This window comes from Octodon degus, unplaced genomic scaffold (assembly GCF_000260255.1).
Source record: "Octodon degus isolate 3935 unplaced genomic scaffold, OctDeg1.0 scaffold00050, whole genome shotgun sequence".
NCBI lineage: Eukaryota > Metazoa > Chordata > Mammalia > Rodentia > Octodontidae > Octodon > Octodon degus.
In genome coordinates, this window is record NW_004524626.1 from 1546832 (window position 1) to 1566732 (window position 19901).

At 42.0% G+C, this 19901-nt stretch overlaps 1 protein-coding gene across 1 annotated transcript in view; it reads left to right on the forward strand.

The window, feature by feature from the left end:
- The window catches only part of Slc25a13 (solute carrier family 25 member 13), a 276904-nt gene that overhangs the window by 152624 nt on the left and 104379 nt on the right, over positions 1 to 19901 (forward strand). The window contains exon 6 of the mRNA XM_023716885.1: positions 15949 to 16064. Within this exon, the coding sequence (XP_023572653.1) occupies positions 15949 to 16064 (116 nt within the window). The remainder of the gene's footprint in view (positions 1 to 15948; positions 16065 to 19901) is intronic.

A 19901-nucleotide genomic window follows, 5' to 3' on the forward strand; every position in this document is an offset into this window, starting at 1 on the left:
CCTCATCAGAATTAATTCCTCTTGGCTCATTCATCCTTCGGCCTGCCTGCACTCAGGTTTTCCCTGGAGTGGTACTAAATTTACCTTCGTTAAGGTCCGCAAAGCAGAGTCCACTGATAACACTGCATCTCAAGTTGGCATGGTTGTTCCCTCACACCTACTTGAAATACTCACTTCACTTTCAGGACAGCATGTTCTGTTGCTTCCTGTAAACCTCCCTGCCTGGTTTTAATTAGTCCCCTTTTCTGGGCCTTCTGCATTTCTAGTTTTTCCTTCTTTTGGTGGATGAGTGTGTCCCATGTCATGGCCCTGAATACTCCTGAATTTCTACTTCCTGCTGCGCTCAGGTGCTTCGCTGAGTTTACCACAGTGCTCCTGTGAGATGTCATTTGCCTATTTCAATCCTGCACCTTCTGTCTTCTTTTCCCATTTGCCTCAGCGCATTCTATCTTGTAGTATAGGCCCGAACCCTTTAGATATCAAGTCCTTTAGACATCCTCTCGCGTCTAACTTCTAATCTCGTATCAAATATAGTTGGCTTTATTATCGGTATATACTGAAAGCCTGTAAACTTTCTTTCAAAGTAGTAGTAGTAGCAGTGTTGTTTAGGTTTCATGATGACAGAAAGGAAAAGGAAAAGAAAAGGTGCTGGAGAAAGGAATCTAGTAAAAAAAAAAAAAAAGTCTGGGAACACGTGTTGAAATATGAAGAGGTCCAAAGGCCAGCTCTTTAGACCGCCTCCATTACTGGTCTTGTTTCATATAACCCTACAGGAAACACTGTAGAGAAATTTTCAGCTCTAAAGTTATAACTGCTTTTGTTATCTCTGATGCTTAGAGGCTTCCTGTGCAGGGTAGGAGATTTAGAAATAGATTTATCAGTGTTTCAAAGATAGAGGTCATGTTCACTACAGAAATAGCAGAGAGGTGATACAGCAGCTGCTGGTGAGGATGCTTAAAATGAGGCAGCAGGCTAGTAAATATTTATACCACTGCAGCTCTTCATTTTAATGTTTTTTTTTTTTTTTGCAGTTCACCTAAATATTTTCAGTAATAAAACTATTAAATAAAACAAACCCTGCTACTTAATTTTCACCAGTGAACTGTACCAGTGAAAGCCAAACACAGTGCAAATGGTGGTCAGCAAACCTGCCATTGGCTAGTTCCCTAGACACATTCCTACCGAGTAATGGTTCTCCCAGTGCCGTGACCCTGCATTTACTTGATTTTTTTTTGTTTCCAATCCTGCTTATAGCGTTAGGGAGGCACGCTACTCTGTATCTATATTTGATCTCTTCCCATCTCTTTGGCTGTCACTCTCCTGGTCCCGGTGGGATCTTGTCTCACTCGTGCTAGTGCACCAGGACTCGGCAAGTTTCTGTGTTGCTGCCCTTGCTCCCTTGCAGTCTGTTCAGCGCGGCAGCTGAGTGATTTTGCAAACCTCAGCTGGATTAGGTCTCTCTGAGTCACAGCTCTTTGTGGCTTCCCATTTGCTCAGTAAAAGCCATAGTCCCTGTGGTGGCCAGTACGTCCTTCGTGCCCTCATTGCCGTATGTTCCCACCTCCTATTCCTCTCCTAGTGCTTTTCCTCCCGTTACTGCGGCCCAGGCCCGTCACCTTCTTGTTGCACCTTCAGCCACTATGCGGGCTCCATCTCGGGACCTTGTGCCTGCTCTTCCTTTTCAAGGTCTCCTCATTCAGTTATTTCACATGCTAGTTGTCTCATACGTAGCAGCTTCGTTAGGTGTTCTGTTGCTTCTACCCCTTCTGCTCCATCTACCCTTGACTGGAAGCTCTCTGGTGACAGGGAACTACTGAATATGCAGATCCTGGAACACAGCTGGGGCGCACCAGTGCTCTGTGATTATTTGATGAAGGAGTAGACTCAAGTGGCTCAAGTACATAAGGACTCACGTTGATGCATGATGTCAGAATCAGGATGATGAGGGGGTGGACCTCACGTTTCTCTGGAGTTCCATATTAAATTTCTGAATGTTAAAGTCTGTAGTTGTGATTTTTCTCTTTGGGTCACTATATTTCATGTATTCTTTCATTGTAAAAGGGCCCAGGACTTGTAGCAGATCCTTTTTCTTCTCCTCTTCCACTTGCATCCTCTGTGAAGAGTCTGATTCCACAGTAATTTGAAGTTCTAGTATTTGTACAATAATTCTGAGGGTGTTGAGAAAGCTACCCATAGGAGTTGATGTTTTAATTCTTTTTGAGATTTGATCACACTTTCAGCTGAGCCCTTAGCAAGGTGTTTGTGAATTGGATCTAGACAGACCCTTACCCTCTACCGTTTTCTTCAGTGGTTTGATAAGTTACTGCTTTCTGTACTAAACTAAATGCAATCCTGTCATTTCTCTTCTCATATATTTTACCATCGTTGTTCACATTATTAAGATTGTTAATTTATAGTGTTTAGATTTACTAAAAGTAGTTGCTTTCCACTTGAGTAAAACCCTCCAAAAAGTACCTCAAGGTAAATGTAACATGTAGTTCATTTTGAAACATTTTTCTCATTCATTGCTTTATGACTTCCTCTTTCGGATCTTGCTTGATTCTGGATGCTTGCTTGCTTGCTTGCTGCTTGCTTTCTTCTTACTTTTGCCAAGAAATATAATTTTCTGAATGATGAACATTCAGAATGTTTCTGAATGAAGAAACATTAAAATGCTGATGTTCTTTTTTAATAAAAATTGTACCTAGAGTAAGCAACAGTGTTTCAAAAGTCTTGTGTCTTAATTTACTTTTGCAAAAAGATATAAATGTATGCCCAGTAGTTTCTAATTTTGGTTGTCCTTTATAGTTGCCATTCTGTGTTGTAGTTGCCTACTTTTAAACAAGCATGGGCTTAAGACATTTTTAGAAATAGGACTTCGTAATAAATGCAGAGATAGTGTGGGATGGGATTAAGAAACATCCTGGATCATTTGGGACAGAAGATTTTCCTTCGGGGTTTTTTCCCTTACCACTCATATAGATTCTTGCATAGACTAAAATATAATAAATAGAACTAGTCTCAAATAGTCATAAAAAGTTACTATGTGATAAATTGGTTAGTTTAATAAAAATCTATACTTATTTGTAAACTGTGGTTAGTAAGTGAATTTGTGTAATTATTTGTATAACAAAACGTAATTCAGTATGAAACATTTTTATATTTTGTTTACTAGATTTGAGGCCCATTCTTTTTTTTTTTTCCTTCTTTTTTTTGGGCAGAACCGGGGATTGAACTCAGACCCTTGAGCTTGCCAGGGAAGCGTTTATTCTTTCTTGTAGATTTTAGATACAATCTAAAATAGGGCATAGTCAGATATTATAAATAATAATCACTTTATTTCAATATTCAGGCAGGTTATTAATCTGCCTTTTGTGTTCATTATAGTTTATATAACTTAGCTTTAATTGAAAAAAAGATTTAAATTGAAATCCTGGCATGTTTTAGGTAATCATTCAGAATATAAATTGGCTTAAAGGTATCAGAGATTTGATTAAATCTTTCTTGATCCCAATACATTTATAAAGTATTTTTGCTTAAGGCTAACTTTTCAAGGTCTCCATGCCTCTGTCTCTCTCTGTCTCTTCCCACCCCCACCTCAGCTTTTGCTCTAGTTCTTCATAGGTGTTGAGGCTTCCTCCTGAGCCTTAGTTTCCCACACTTTTTAATTCCTACAATTGTGAAGCCTTTCTTTACTCTATACTGGGAGAAGCAAAAAAGTACAATGGGTGCCATTTGACAGTTCATTTTCTTTTCATGTGTGTTCTTTAAAATTAACACAACATTTTAGAGGCTCTGGATTATGCATATGCTACAGTAAAAGTTGTAATTGAGTTTAGAGGAGAGTTTAGTTTTGTAAGAAATTGTGTGTCTCAAAAACATGTAATTTGTGTCTTGGGAGTTTTCCACTTAGTAGGGCAGGGAGGGTGTCACGGCTTGCGTTTAGATGCTGCCCCAAAGTCACACAAGTGGGGCTTTTTCAAAGGTGGCTGGATCTAGAGTGTATGTGGGATTAACTCATGGTGTGATGCTGGGATCAAGGGCACTAGGATTAAGGGTGTGAGCCCTGCCTGCCCTAAGTAGTTTAGATAAAAGGGGGGGGGGGAAGAGCTGCCGTTGTCCCTTGTTGCTTTTGCTACTTTCTACCTGCCATAAGCTCTTGCCCCTCTGCCATGTGCCACCTTGCCTGGAGCCGTCCGATTGTGGACTGAAATTTCTGTGAACTGTAAGCCAAATAAACCTTTCTTCCATTAACTTTGAGTGTTAGGTATTTTGTCTCACTAGCAAGAAAAGTAAGACAAAATTTGTTGCCAGCAAAGTGGGGGTGTTGCTGGGATTATACCTGACCATGTAGTTTAGGATCCTTTGGGACTGGCTTGTGGGCAGATATTGGAAAGGTTCAGAGCCAGCTGAAAAAGAAGAGCTGGAGCACCTTAGGTGGTACTTGATAGGAAATTCTGATCAGAGCTTAGAAGACCAGAACTCAGACCAAAAAAATGCTGTAAAGACATGGGTCACAGGCTTCCGCTGGGAAGAAGGGCCTCACTGACAGGTCGCATTCCAGATGATGTGCTATGCTTAGCAGAAGGTTTGTGTGCATTTTGCAGCTGTGCAGAGACTGCCTGAGACTAAGGACAGTGGACCAATTAATCTGGCAGACAGAATTTCAAGGCAGTCTTACATTGAAATGATGGTGTGACTACTTTGGGAAGGTGCTAGAATCAAGAGCAAAGAGCCCAGCAGAATGGTTTAATACATTTTAAGCTCACCCATGAAAAAAAGCTCCGGAAAAGCTGTAGACTGCCAAGATAAAACAGGAGATCTTGTTTGCTGAGAAGGAACAAAATAGAAAAGACGGCCTGAGAGCACCCAAGAAGCAGCAGGACTCCACCCTTTGCAGTCTCAAAATTGCAGAGGTAACAGATTTTGCTTTGAGAATAAAGCCCTGAGAATACCATGCTCAAGAACAGCAATGGTCTAGAGAGCGTTTTCCTTGGGATTTGGTCCATGAGCACTTGACCCCTACAGGCAAGAGAGAACCAGTTCTGGCCATTACTCCAGCAGGCAGCAGACTGTGGTGTCATCTGCATGTTGCAAGTTTTATGTGCATACAGAATGCATGAGTTGTATGCTCAGGAAGACTGCCACCAGATTTCAGAAGAAGGCTGGGGAGGCCAGGCAGTGTAACTCTGACAGGGCAGTATGTGAAATTGTGAGTGCGAAGCAAAAGGTGCAGGGACTCCAGAAGTTTGGAGAAGCCAGGAATTTGGATTGTCTGAGGAAGACTGTGGGAAGTGAGCAAGGCCAGCCCAGAGTGAAGCTGTGGGAGCTGTAGTCACCCGAAGTGCCTGAGTAGTGGGGCCACCCAAGCCCTTTGGAGTTCGCAACCTGTCACAGACTGCTGAGGGTGCTGGAAGCGGAATTGTGGAATATAAAGTCTGCCCTGCTGGACTGTGCTCTTGCTTTGTTCCCATTCCTTGCTATTGCCTGTTTGTAACTTTTGGAATGGAAATGTCTTTCATGTGCCATTGAATATGGGCAGTGTTTAATTTTCTTTTCATTTTTACAGCGGCTTGCAGCTAAGAGTTTGCTTTAAATAACAAAAGAGATTTTTGACTTGGACTTTTCAGCAATATTGAAGCTGTTAGGTCTTTGGCAATTGTGGGAAAGGCGCTTTTTTTTTTTTTTTTTAAATGTATTTGGTATTGAGTCTTAATACATAGCTCAGACTCATAGTGACTCTACTGTGTTCATTCTCCCCAGCGCTGGGATTACCAGCATGTGCCACCATGCCCAGACTTGCTCTGCATTCCCGGGGATGGCGGCTGGCGCAGGCTGTGGTGCTGGGGATCAGACCCAGTCCCTGCGCTTACCGAAGTAGGCGCTTAGTCCACTGAGCTATCTCGCTGGCCCTAAATGTGGGTCTCCCCCCCCCCCCCCCCCCCCCGGTAAGGGGATGTGCGTTCATCTTGGGGGATCGGGGCAGAATGTTATGGCTTGTGTTTTGTTGACCTCCCAAAGCCGCGTGTGGTCATAGATGAGCCTTTTTTGGAGGTTCCTGGGTCAGTGCAAGGATTGAGTGTGCACATGTTACCCACTCTTAAGCAGTCCGGGTAAGGTAAAGGGACAGAAAAACTTTGCTATCTTGTGACGGCCACGAACGGTGCCCCCCTGTGAAGCTGCCCTACCTGGGAGCCAGCCAGTTCTAGACTGAAACCTCTACAAACTGAGCTACATAAATCTTTCCCTCTTTCACTTTGGACGTTAAGTATTTTGTCTCAGCGATTAGAGAAAAGTAACTAAGGCAGGGAGTGTGCGACTGTTAAGACAGTGTTTACAGAAAAGCACATTGGTGTTTTTGGTGAATGCTAGTGGAGGCATTCCTCTGGGACTCCCATATAAACAATATGTAGCCATAATTTAAGCCTGCATCAAATTGTGAATATTTAAAATATTTTAACTATGTGAGATAATTATGAGGTAATGGATATGTAAATCAGCTTGATTATAATCATTTCACGATATTTATCAGGCCATGTCATACACTTTCAATATATGTAATTTGGGGCGGGGTCAATTATACCTCAGTAAAACTAGAAAAAATTAGACAACGTACAAAGTGTCCAGTACTTTCTATTTATTTTTGTGTACTTTGACTTTAAATACTTACGCTTATTACTGAATTCAAGTCCATTATCCCCCCCCCCCCAGCTTCCCTATTAGGGAAGCTAAAACAGTTTGGGATACAGTGGATGCAATTATTTTATAATAAATGTATTGAATAAATTTTAAAAATCTAATTTTCCTTTGCTTACACTGATTAAGACTGTATTGATGAGAAGAGTTATTCCTGAAACTTGGCCTGAGCTCCTATATGTTATCAGAAGTTTCTGCAAATTTAATTTGGACTCAGCATGTGAGCACCTTTTCTTTTTAGGTTCTTAAGTACAGAAAATCATATAATCTATTTTAAGCTTATTATAAATGATGCAGCACTTGTTTACATGGGTAAAATGACTCTAAGTAGTATATTGAAGTTCATGTTAATGTTTGCTATTTAATGACACCTAATGATATTCAGTGAAGGGTTATGCTAAACTGAAGAGAAAATGTGTTACCCAGGCAACTGCCTCAGGCCGACTAGAGAGCCAGGCATATGGCTCTCTAGTACACATTATTTCAGCATATTTAAGCATAAAGAACCACACATGTAATTGACTGTGAAAAATTACTGCTCGGTTACTGTATTGTATGGTCATAATAGAAGTAAATGAATACGTCACTGTTGTTGGGACAAATCTGTTGGGAATCACTTATAGACTCTACTATTTAAGAAGCGAAAATACAATGAGATGAAAATAGCTGGTTTAATTAACATGTAAAAATTGGGTTAATTTGAATTCAGCTGGCAAAGTAGATATTAACGTTGGCTGTTTTGTGGTGATGTTCTGGCCCACGCTTGTGTCTCTCTGTGTTTTCTTGCCCACACTGTGAATAATGTTATTTTTTTAAATGATAAGGGATGTTTCAGTCATTTAATTTTTCCCTTGCCAAGGGCTTATATTATGGTCACTTTACAAGAGATGTTGGGTACTTTATCCAAAAAATAAAGAATGAATAAGTAAATTTTTAAGAATTAAAATTGAATGAAATAAAATGCTAAAATGTTTCTAAGTAATCAGTTTCTCAACGCAGAATCAGTGTAACTTGATTTCAGTTTTCTGCTTATGTTTTTTATCCTTTTTTGTAAGCAGAGCAACTAATTGGAAATTAATCATTGCTATTTGCAAAAAAGTAATCCATTTTCTTTTGTCACCTTTTCTGTGTCTGTGCTTAGGTACCTTTTACTTGTTTCAAAAAGGTGTTTTGCTCATCATTATTTGACTTTGAGATTTGGAAAAAAAATCTGTTCTGAAAGGTACTGTATTGCAATAAAAAAAATCACCTCATTCAGTTGATTTTGGTATTTTAAAATGCTGTTTGAGCCAAGGACAAACATAATACAGCATCTTTAGCAGAAAGTTACATGAAAAAGATTTCCCCAGCCTGTGCTTGGCATCCTTGCGGAGTCTTGAGCGGAGGCTTTTCTTCTCTGTGCTTTTCAGTTCTGAGACAAAGAAATGATCAGACTGGAGACCAGTGTGAAAAAGGAGGCCGCCTGTGTGCTCCGCGCGCTGGCCAGCCTCTGTGTCCTTGGGTGCGCTTACAGTAACTGCTTATCCAGCACTAATCTGGATGGAGCAACCTGCTGCTTTTTGTGGGGTTGGGCCAGTGTGTGGTGCGGTCACTTACAGAATCCTGGCAGATTGTCCACCTGCCAGTTTTACAGTGACTCATTTATTTTCTGTGGTTTATGACCCCATCATCATGCATTTGTCATTTTAGTAAAGTTGAAACCTTCCTGGCCAGTCTAAATCGGAAGAATAAGGACATATAAAAAATACAGATTTGTAACAATCTGTTGTATTTACCTGAATCAGCGTTCCAACGTAGTTTAGGATCACTTTTCCCTTTCTTCTCCTGTGATCTTTGTTTTTTTCCCCTTTACAAACAATATTCAATTTTGAGTTGTTTATGGTGAATTTTCTTTTCCTTTTTAAACTTTTTCTTTGAGAAAAAGTCTTTGAATGGGTCTTCAAATAGCCATGATAGTATTCAAAATGGTTAGGATAGACATATAGTTACATTCTTTTAATGAATAGAGGGATTTGTTGTAATAGTGTTTGTAAATAGGATATCATGTCTGCATCTTGTACAGCAATTAACCACTAGGAAGAATGTATGCAATGTGTTAATAATTGAAACTGTCCTACCAATTTGGTTTGAAACTGTCTCATTGCTATTTGTCTCTCAAAATTATGGAGAAAAAATAGCCATGATATAATATTTTGAGAAGATATTTGGAATACATATTTATAATTCTGCTGTCAGTATTGAGAATTATGTGTGATAATTATATCACAGCTTTTCAGGCTTTAAAAATATTTACTAATATTTAAGAATAAAGGATATTTATTTAGAAACTTAGGGAGGGAGACAATTTTATTTGGGCCTGATTCTAAAAAGCTTGCAGTGGCTCCTTTCCCTTGGTGCAGTATCAGTCTCATGGTAATCTGCCATAATTAGAATGCTTTTATTCCTTAAAGGTTAAAAGGTGGGGGCTGAATCAGTTTCCAAGGACGTGAAGACAGATTCTTAGGTCATTGATAGCAGTTATTTAACAAAGAAATGATAGAGTAGAAAAGGATGTGTAGGTATAAGACATTTTTTAGTGTTATGTAAATTAACTCCTAGCAAAAGAGAACTGTTAAAGGGATGAATCTGACCTGATAAATGAATGTCCTGGGTGCCCACAGCGCTGCCTGGCCAGAGCAGGCACAATGCACGTTGAGGCATTTGATAATATTGGACATATAGTATTGCCCTCTAAAAATATTTATTGCCACGATCAGCTGTAGGCAGTTTGAATGCTATGTGGTATAAGCTAAAAAGCAGGGACAGAGTGCTAGGACTGGTGCTATAGACTGTCATTTACTGAATTAAGCTTATAATTACAACAGCCTATATATTTATCTTTTTTTTTGCCAACATGGAGGAAGAGATGTCTGCAGAGGTGGTATTTATGGGCCAAATTCATGATAACAATACTGTAAAATTACTAATAAAAGTCTTTTACAGGTTTTTAAAGCCAAGTAGTACTAGCCTGCTTGTTTGAACAATATTCAATCTGCCAGGTTTCATTGGAGCCAATGAATTTAAATAGGCTCTTGGCAAATGCTGCCCTAAAATTTAAACCAGAGCACATAGTGGTAGAGCAGAGAGCCCTGCTGGCCTCCACACAGATGTAGGCCAGGGTCTGCCAAGCCCGTGCTGGAGCCAGGGGAGGCATGAGGTGACTCGCAGCCTCGTGTGGAAGAAAGGCGCATTGAAGGTGGAGGGGCGGTGGGAGAGCACTTTTCATGGAGTAGGATAGGAAATCACTTGGTTAGTCACAGGTAGGACTAGAACCTGGGCTTCTTTCCACCGCATTCCTGATGTTTATGTTATGAGATGCTCATTGTTGTCTTTTTGAATGCTATTTATAAACAGTTGTGATGAATTTGCATAATAGGGGCTGGGAGGCCCTGTTGCTGTACTCACTGACCATCATCTGCTATATTAAATAAAATCATTATTTATGAGTTCCCTCATCGTCTGCTTAACTGATAGTATTCAATCTGCAGTGACCTCAGGGCCTCAGAGTGTGCTTCTGGCTCTCTTAGCCCCTACAGCTGCAGACCTCTGCATGTCCTCTTCCTGGGCCAGACTGGCTCCTGGGCTTTGAAAGCTCTTTTCTGTGGTTTGTGCAGTGGACCTCACTAGACTTTGTGCTATTGAACCTTAATGGCTGTCTAAAAATATGTCCTGGACTTGACTACTTCTCTTTTTTCTCTCTCCTGCTGCAGTCCTCATCCAAACTATGCTTCCTTGTCCTGAGTGTTCTTTCTATCCTTTCTGACTCTGATGGGGGACATGCTACTCTGTATTAAAACCCTCCATCAACACTGTTGCCCACGAAGATCAGGGATAACATCCATGAACACCATCACTTCCCCTTCCTCCTCCTGCTCTCCAGCCGTCTTCCTGCGCTGCCCCTGGAACTTGCCTCTCAAGGAGATTTCCTCGCAAAGCCCTTGTGCTTTCTCAGTGATCCTGCGTTTTCATCTTTCAGATCTTGGTACCTCCCTCACAAGAGCTTTTCTGACCACTGATGCAAAGCTGTGCCCTCTCTCTTCTCCCTTCTCCCCATTGTTGATTCTCAAGCCTGGCAGCAAAGTAGAGTAATTGGGGAAGCTCAGGAAAATAAGTGAGTGCTCAGTCCTTCCTCAGACGAGGGAAGCAGAACCTGTGGGCAGAGCTTTGCTTGGATGGACTCCTCTAGTAGAGCCTCTGAACAGTTGCCTGTTCTGCAGTTGTCTTTATGTATGTTCCTGCGCTTCGCCCATCCCACGCAGGTGCTGGGCAAGACATGCAGCAGTCGCGGCCCCTCCCATTCATCTGCAACACATCCTGGGTGCCCACAGCGCTGCCTGGCACAGAGCAGGCACAGTGGATGTGTGAGGCATTTGAGAGGGAACAAGAAGCGCTAGAGAAGCCTAAAAGCTTTTATTAAAATATAATAAAATTATGGGGTCCAAAGCTCTTCTGATAAAATTAAACTAGTATACACAGGAAAGTTCAATTTTAGGTTTTTTTTTTTTTTTGCCTCAAACCCCCACAGGTTTTTTTGAACCTGGGTGGTCTTAGAGCTCTGTTTCTGGAGTTAGAATTTACTTTCATCTTTGCTGTTAATCCAGGACAATTCCTTGGCTTCTGTAGTAACACACGGAAGAGGATAATAAGGATAGTTATTTTTGGGAAGCATTCTTGTGGTTGAGAACCTTAAGTAAAAGTAGTAATTGGATTTTGATACGGTGCATTGTCCACACCCAAACTTCCTGAAGTATGATCAGATCAGATCCTTATGTGCAGTTGCTTAAACCTTCATAGCCACAGAGTTGGCCTGGAAGTGGAAGGCAGGCTGAGATGAAAGGGACCGCAGGAGTGCACTGCTCTGCTGAGTGGGCATGAGCACCAGCAGGGAGGAGAAGGAGAAGCGGAGCGATGGCCTCAGGTTCCCGGGTGCCTTCACACTGTCATTCCTTTTTCCCTTTTGTCTTCCTCCCTTTGCATCTATTATTCAGTCCTTTACCACTATCCCAGTTTAGGTTCTTGCTGTGTTATTTTATGCACATTTTTATTTTTTATTTTTTTTTATTACAAAAACAACAGTATTCTGTTATTGAAAGCATTAGCTGGATGCGGTGGTGTGGACCTGTAATTCCAGCACTCGCAGGGGCTGAGGCAAGGAATCACTTGTTCAGCCTCGGTGATTTAATGATTTAGTGTGACCGTTTGTTACGGTTTGGGTCTCGTTGTCTCTCTAAAGCTTCATGCAGTTTTGGGGCAGCTTCTAGGGTTTGTGATTAATTTATGTTCCAATGCTGGGATTGTGGGTATGAGAGCTATACCTGCCCTGGGGTGGGCAATCTGCACGCAGTGTAAGGAAGGAAGAGAGGCAACCACTGCCCCTCCCTTGGCTCTTTATGCTTTCCACCACCATGAACTGCTGCCCTCTACCATGTGCCACTCGGCCTTGGAGCCAGCTGAGTATGTACTGAAACCACCAGTAAGTGTGAGCTAAATACTCCTTTCCTTCTTTAATCTTGGGTGTTGGGTATTTTGTCCCATCAACAAGAGAAGAGTAACCAGGACACTCTTTCACAATATATATGACTTTAAAAGGGGGTGGAGTTGTAGCTTAGTGCAGGGACCCTGATGAGCAAGAAAAAGAAAACCATGAAATTTCTAATAATAAAACCACAGAGATTCACTGCTAACATTTTTGATGTGCATAAGTTCAGACCACGTGTGCATGTGTGCATGTGTGCACAAGCAGAATAGCATTTTTGTTCATTTTTAACAATACAGAATAACTTTCAACATACTTTGTATAACTGACATTTTATTTAATACCATGGGTTTGTTTACAACAGTTTTTGGCATTTGGCAGTACCCTATTTATGTACCTAATCAGTTGTGTATGAGGTTGTTATGATGCTTGTATTAGTTACTTTTCTCATTGCAGAGACAAAATGCTCAACACCCAAAGCTAATGGAGGAAAAGTTTATTTAGCTCACCATTTGTAGAGGTTTCATTCCACAATTGGCTGGCTCCCAGGAAGGATGGTGTGGTAGAGGAGAGCCAGCTCCTGGTGGGTTAAGGTAGCAAATCAAGCAAGGGACAGCCGCAGCCCTTCAGTGTGTTGAGTCTTATCCAGACTACTTCGAGCAGGTCACACTCACACCCTTGATCCTACCGGTGCACCCTGAATCAATCCCAGCATCACACACGCCAGGCACAGCCACCTCTGTAGAAGCCCCACCTAATGCTGTGTGAGGCTTTGATGGGACGTCTAGCTACATGCCATAGCAGGCAGTACCTGTATATTACTTTATTTAATCGGTTGAATATTGAGGGTCTTTTTCACTGTTAGCAACAATGCTACATGAACATCTTTTTAGTCAAAATTTTTCATATATTTATTTATTAAGTTTTAGGAGGATAGACTCCTAGAAGTGTGGCTGCGGTGCTAGTGGTGCGTTGTCAGACCGTCCTCTGGAGATGTAGCCCTGTGTACTCCCTGCCCCTTCTGTCCCATTCAGCCCTGCTTGGCTCCTCCCTGGACTCTCATGACATGCTTTCCCAACTTCGTGTGTCTTCTTCCAGTTTGTTTTAGCGCATCCCAGCCTGATGAATCCTTCTGAAGCATAAATTGGTGGTGTCATTAAAACGTTGCGATCTTGGCCTGACCCGATGGCCCTCTCGGGCAGTCCACGAGCGCTGCAGTTCCCTCCAGCAAGTCTGCCCGTGTGGGCTCTTCATCTCCTTCTTCCTGGTTCCTGGATACCTTCTGTCCTTCCGTCCCAGCAGCGCTCAGAGCAGGGCTTACACATTTCACCAGAGTATTCCTCACGCCGGCCTCTGTCCACGGCCCAGAGAAAGCGCCGAAGCTGGACTGCAGTCCTCCTGCTGCCTGCCAGTGTCCCTGTCTTGGCCTCTCTGGGTGCAGGACTGAGGCAGTTGCACTGCTTGGTTGCCTCTCTCCTTGGACGTTTTGTGTTCCTGATTTCAGTAGGACTCTCCCTCTCTTATTCTTTCAGTATAACAGTTTTTCTCTCTGAACTCATCAGTTTACCTCTAGTTAACTAATATTATTTACTGTCTTTTCCATAGTAACGTAGTTCTCAGTCTACGCTCTCTTGTGTATTTTTACTATTTCCAGGCTAAGAGCTCTCCTTTGACAAGTTGAGAATGGGGTAGAAAGACCTAAAGTTATGCCATGATTTAAAAAAAAAAAAATCCTCATTTTGGTATACATCTTTCTAATACCTTTCTACATATGAGAGAGATGTATAAGCTTTATGTCGTCATATATATAACATACACATGCAGCTCACTTTAACCCCTGTTCTCTCGGCTCAGTATTGTATGGTAGTATGCAGCATATGGGCTGTTTCACCTGTCCTTTCACGGAGCTCGGAAGTGCTGCTATTATAAAGGAATTCTAAAAGAAGATTAGCTCTGATGCTTTGGAACCCTAAAATGACTATCGTGAAAACAATTTCTGGTAGGATCAAGGTTGTTTAGTAGAGTTGAAAGCCTGCTCTTCCCTAAGCTCTAAACAGTGTAGACCTGTGAATGGGACTTTTTTACTTCTTTGCTAGTCCATTTCTTAGTGCCAGTTTCTGTCAGTGACAGAATACTGGTGTCAGATACTTCTTTATTTAAAATTTATGTAATTAATCAGAGTTGTGTGCGTATTTTAAAAAGGCATCTAACATTGCCAAAGAAGTCTTGGGAGTTGAGGTGGAAAAGGAACTAAGTGAGCTCACCAGCCAGGTCTGAACTTGATTAAGTTTGTGTTCCTTGTTGTAACTTATGCTAATACCTATTAAATCTGTAAAGCAAGACAGAAGTACTGTTTATATGAAAATATAGATTTCTTAGATATACTGTAAATGAATATAGTACTATATAATTATTCTCACAGACTGTTAGATTACCTTGAAAATCCAAAATGATCTTGATGAACAGTAATACATTGTGGTTTTATAGTTCATCTCTATACCTCCTACATAGATTTTTTTTTTGAATACCTGTACCTAACAGGATTACCAAATTACATACCTTTTTGGTATCAATAACTTGCCTAAAATATGAGAGTATTCATTGGCTGGTTATGGTAGTGAGACCGTATTGAAATTGCAAGAGGAAGAGGTAGCCACACGCATGCACACAATTTAAAGGGAGCTACAGTGTTCTTTTTTATTGTATTTGAGGGCCTTATTAACAGAGTGGTTCTCTTTCAACTAGCCTGGTGCCTGGGCAGGGGTGATTGAGCAGGTATGCTGGTTACCGCCTCAGTGCTGGCCTGCAGGCTACCGTGGTGCGCAGCACAGGCGCCCACGTGGCTGTGCTTCCTGCTCAGGGTGGGTGGGATGAGGAGTGGTGACGAGAGGGAAGCACAACGCCGTACAGTCATCCTGGGCACTCTTCGGTTATGGGGGCTTCTCAGGGGTGTCCCTTCTTTCACAGCTTTTAGAACCCATGCTGTAAAAACTCTCGGATCTTTATTTCTGATGTTGGTCTCTCTGTTTATTTTGTCTAGTGCTGTGTAATAAAGTCCCTAAACTGGTGAAGAAATTTATATTCCAAAGGAAGAAGAATGAGCATTTTCTTCTCTTCTCTTCAAGATTCTCTTGGTCCTGATTTTCCATTTTGTCTGTAGTGAATGCTACTGTTTCTAGAGCATTGCTTTCTGCCTAACTGGACTAGAATTTCTTTGGGGTCACATTTCATGTCTGACTTGTCTGTATTGTCCCCTGTAATAATCCTTACTCAGTTCACATGTAGTTAGTAGGTATCCGTAATGAATGAATATCTGTGACTTTTTTACATGGTATGTAAGGGTGTTACTAAGTAACAACAGTTCCATCTTGTTACACAGTTACCTCTTCATCCAAAGTATTTAGGCTTTCACTGCAGACTCTGACAACATGTTTGAGGCAAGATTGAGGTTTGAAACATTAATAGTGTTGGATGAAACAGTTGCATTTGAAATTACAGTGCATTTATTGTTCCACTATGTGCTCAAGCCTGTTGTGTCTCGTAGCCTCTGCGCAGTCTTATCCATCTGTCCACACTGTGTAAAAGGAAATGCTAAGTGTTGAGAAATGTGTTTAGTTTTGAATTTTAGTTTTTGGTAACATTTCTTTTTTTTTTTTCCTCTTAGTGTATATTTATATGTGCTTTTATTTTTTCTACAAGCTACTGACTTTCTGCTTTGTGTTTGTTTTATGTTACAGATTAATATCCTTTCAAGAATTTGTAGCATTTGAGTCTGTCCTGTGTGCTCCGGATGCTTTGTTTATGGTGGCCTTTCAGCTGTTTGATAAGGCTGGCAAAGGAGAAGTTACCTTTGGTAAGGAGGACGAGTGTATGCATACCTTTGCAAGAGCAGACTGGGAAGCATTTCTTCGTTAGGAATGAAGGGAAGTATCTGGATGTTCTTTTAAGAAGTTAGTATATTCATTTTAACAAAGAAATCAGTGTTCAGGGATACTGAACACTGGCTCAGTATCTGGCTCAGTAGTGTTGATACTCTGGTTCAGTTTCAAGGTGGGTAACAGCGTGGCATAACTTTATTCTTAGAGGCATAGAATGTGCAAGGCACTAGGACTCCTGTTCCTTCCCTTTTCCAGAAGTTAACAGGTTGCCTGTGACCCAGGCACCCAGCACTTCATAGGATGGTTTACTTTGAGAGACACTGTGCTGTTGTCCCTAAAGGTATAGGAAAGACCTTGCGAAGAAAGGGGAGCCTGGATAGTAGTGGGCCAGCGGTCAGTGCTTTAGTGGAGGTAGGTGTGACAGCGCAGTATCCTGTGCATCACCCAGTACCACCACCCCTGATCTCAGTCCCTTGCACATTGCTGGGCTGTGTACTTGATATCCAAAACTTAAGGGAGAACAGCTTTATTTGGCTCATGGTTTGAAGCCATGTCAGGCTGTAGTTGGCTGGCTCCAGTGCAGGACAGCATGGCAGAGGACAGCTGTAGGCATCCACGAAGCAGGGAGTGACCCTTGCAGGCCATGCTGCAGTGCCCCACCGCTTTCAGCTGTGCTCCCTTTCCGTGCCACAGTTAGCTGTGAGCACACCGGCAGAGTGGCTCACTGATGAGCGTCGTGCACCCCTGTGATCCAGTCACCTCCCAGGGCTGCGCCTGTGAGCACATGAATTGTGGAGAGACATCGCAGTGTAAAGCATGACACTGTGAAGAACTTTTTAGCCCTTGCAGATGAAGCTTACGCTCTGGGGGGAAGTGGCTCATGCGCCCTCCATGTCCTTATTCTTAGCTTCCAGTTGCTTCCGATCTCTTGGACTGGTCTTATTTGGTATATTAGGGGAAATACACAACTGTAGGGCGACTGCAGATGGTATAGCAGACACGGGCTTCTGGAGTCAGAGACCTAGCCACTTCCAGCTTGACCACTGCTGTCTCTGAGCCACGGTCGTTGTCCTCCCAAGTCCTCATTTCCTTGTAGAAACGAGGATAATAAGGACATAAGCATAGATAAGATGGTATAACTGGCCATCTTCCCTGTCCCCATTCTTCTCATGGCCGTGGCGTTACTGAGATGCTCCCTGTGAGATCAGCCAGAGCAAAGGAAAAAAAATCAAGTGCATGTTTCTAAAAGCACAGATGTTTCCATTAACACTTCATGAGGATTATTTAATATTTAAAGACCCTTACATTTGGCTTTCCTTTTTCCATGACCAAATTCCTCTCAGCATCACTGAAATCACAACTTTTCAGTAGAATGCCGCTGAAATCCTCAACTGCTCAATCAGCAGCTATCTTACGGTGATGTGGGTGCCAATTTGATGAAAATATATGGTAGTGTTGTGTTGGGGTGAACCAAGAAGCCTATGAGTTCAGATGAATTTAGCACTCGGGTGTTGCCTCGCTGTTCTTGCAACTTTTCCTTAAGTCTGGATGGAGGAACCAGGGAAGGAGGAGAGGAACAGACCTTCATTAGTGTCAGTGTGATTAAAAGAAAAGGAAGGATGGGAAAGTAGGACATAGGTGACAAGACTCTTCTGTGAACTTAACTCACAGAGGCATGAGAATTCCCTTTCAGTTCCTTCCTAGTCGTTGATTGATAAACATTTCCACTTTCTGAGCTTTATTTTCTCCATCTATAAAGATAAGGTAATAATTGTCTTTAAGGGATTGTGTAAAAAGATCCACCAAATATAAAGATACTATCTGTAAAACAAAAAGCCTTTACAAAAATAACAACACTGAAAGACATCACTTTAGAAGGAAGGATTTCCTTTGTCCCTTGCACTTTGGAAGTCCCTTCCAGCTGCATTTACACGTCTGAATCTTTAGCCAGTTGCTCGCTCACCATCTGTTGCTAGTCAAGGCTGTCCTTCTCTGAAGGCGTGGCACATGAGCAGGCCCAGGTTCCAGGAACCCATGTTCCAGTTGCACCCTCAGTGGCTTAGGACTGCTATAGAAGAATGCAGCCTCCCACCTCAACCTTGCATTCCCCAGGTAATTTACTGTAAGGGTTGCTTATCTCCTCAAATAGTAACATGATATGGAGGCCTTGCATACCGTCGTGATAAGCCCCCAGGATCCTCACCCCGTGGCAGCATGACGTAGCCTGGCTTTTCTGGCGATTAATCTCCATTTAAGATTAAACTGAAAGAGAAATGCATAGAACCATGATGCCCAAATGACCATTAGATTGCAGATTTTAGCTTTTTAAAATTTTTTTATTTTTTATTTTTTTATGGACAGGTTCTACAGAGTCTTACTGCGTAGATCAGACTCAGTAATCCTCCTCTTTACAGCCTTCCAAGTGCTGGGATTACAGGAGCACCACCACATCTAGTCTCAATTGCCATCTCAGCGTGCTCCAGGGGCCGGGGAATCTCTCCAGGCCCCTGCGTGTGCCTAAGCAGGCACTTTAATCCGTTGAGCTATTTGGCTGGCCCAGATTGCAGATTAATGGTTAACTTTTCACATATTTTCACAGGTTAGGGGTAAAGTTAACAATTGTGGGTGATGTGGTTAAGCAAATGAAGGGTGCTTTGTTTTGCTTTTTGATAGCTGGTACCTTTAGAAGAAGCTAGCAGTATTTCCCTGGAGACTTATAGAGTTGAAGATATAAAAAAATAAATGACAAAATCTAGAGTTTAATAAAAAATCTAGAGTTGGATAAAAGAGTGGAACATACTTAGTTAATCCTGGTCTCATCAACTCAAATTATTCAGAAAATACAAGTCAAGATCTATAACTTGGCTGTCTGCCAGTGTGAGGCTATTTGGAGTAAGCAGTCTACCCCACTTATGTCCTTGGTTCCTTATAAATCTATTATTCAAGAATATCCCTTTATGTTGGGCATGGTGGCACAGGCCTGTAATCCCAACTAGTTGGGAGGCTAACGTAGGAGGGTTTTTTTGGTTTTTTGTTTTCTGTAGCGGAGCTTGAACTCAGGACCCTGCACTTGCCAGGCAATTGCTTATTCTATTGAGCCTCCGAAGGCAGGAGTATTAAACTCAAGCCCAGCTTGGGCAATTTAGCAAGAGTTATTTTCAAAGTAACAGCTTAGTGTAGAATGCTTGCCTAGCTTGCTTGAAGACCAAGGTTCAGTCCTGTAAAAGAAAAACAAATGGGCCCAGTAATACTTTAGAACATCACAGACCCCAGTGCGCATCTGTAGGAAGAGTGAATGCAGAGGCAGGAGAGCAGGGAGCCCCATTTATGTTCCAGAGTAGCTGTATCAGCTGTGGTGGGCCTGAGGAGAGCTTGCTTCACACTGTGCTAATGACCACCTGGGTTTGCCCTGAGCTGCGGGGAAAGCCAGGGAGTGGCCTCGGGTCCCTGATGTCCCCAGGCTTTATTTTATCCAGGGCAGAGAGATTCCCTCTCCATCTGCTTACTTACTGGACTTCCACAGAAGAGTGTCTGCGGCAGGCTTCTGCAGACAGCTCATTGTGCACCAGTGTTTGTCAACAAAGCCAGCAGTGTTCTGCTCCCACTAATGGTTCTGATACACACTAAACGCAACTCAGATGGAGTGAGGGGCAGATAACCAAGTGTCATATTTCAGGGAAACCTTGCCTTCTTTTCCTGAGACCTTGTTTACATTTACCACATTTTCATGTCTGGATCGCTCGCTGTGTTTGCTACAATGAAAAGATCTTGATTAAGCCAATTTTGTTCCTTTGATATCCAGTTCATTATAT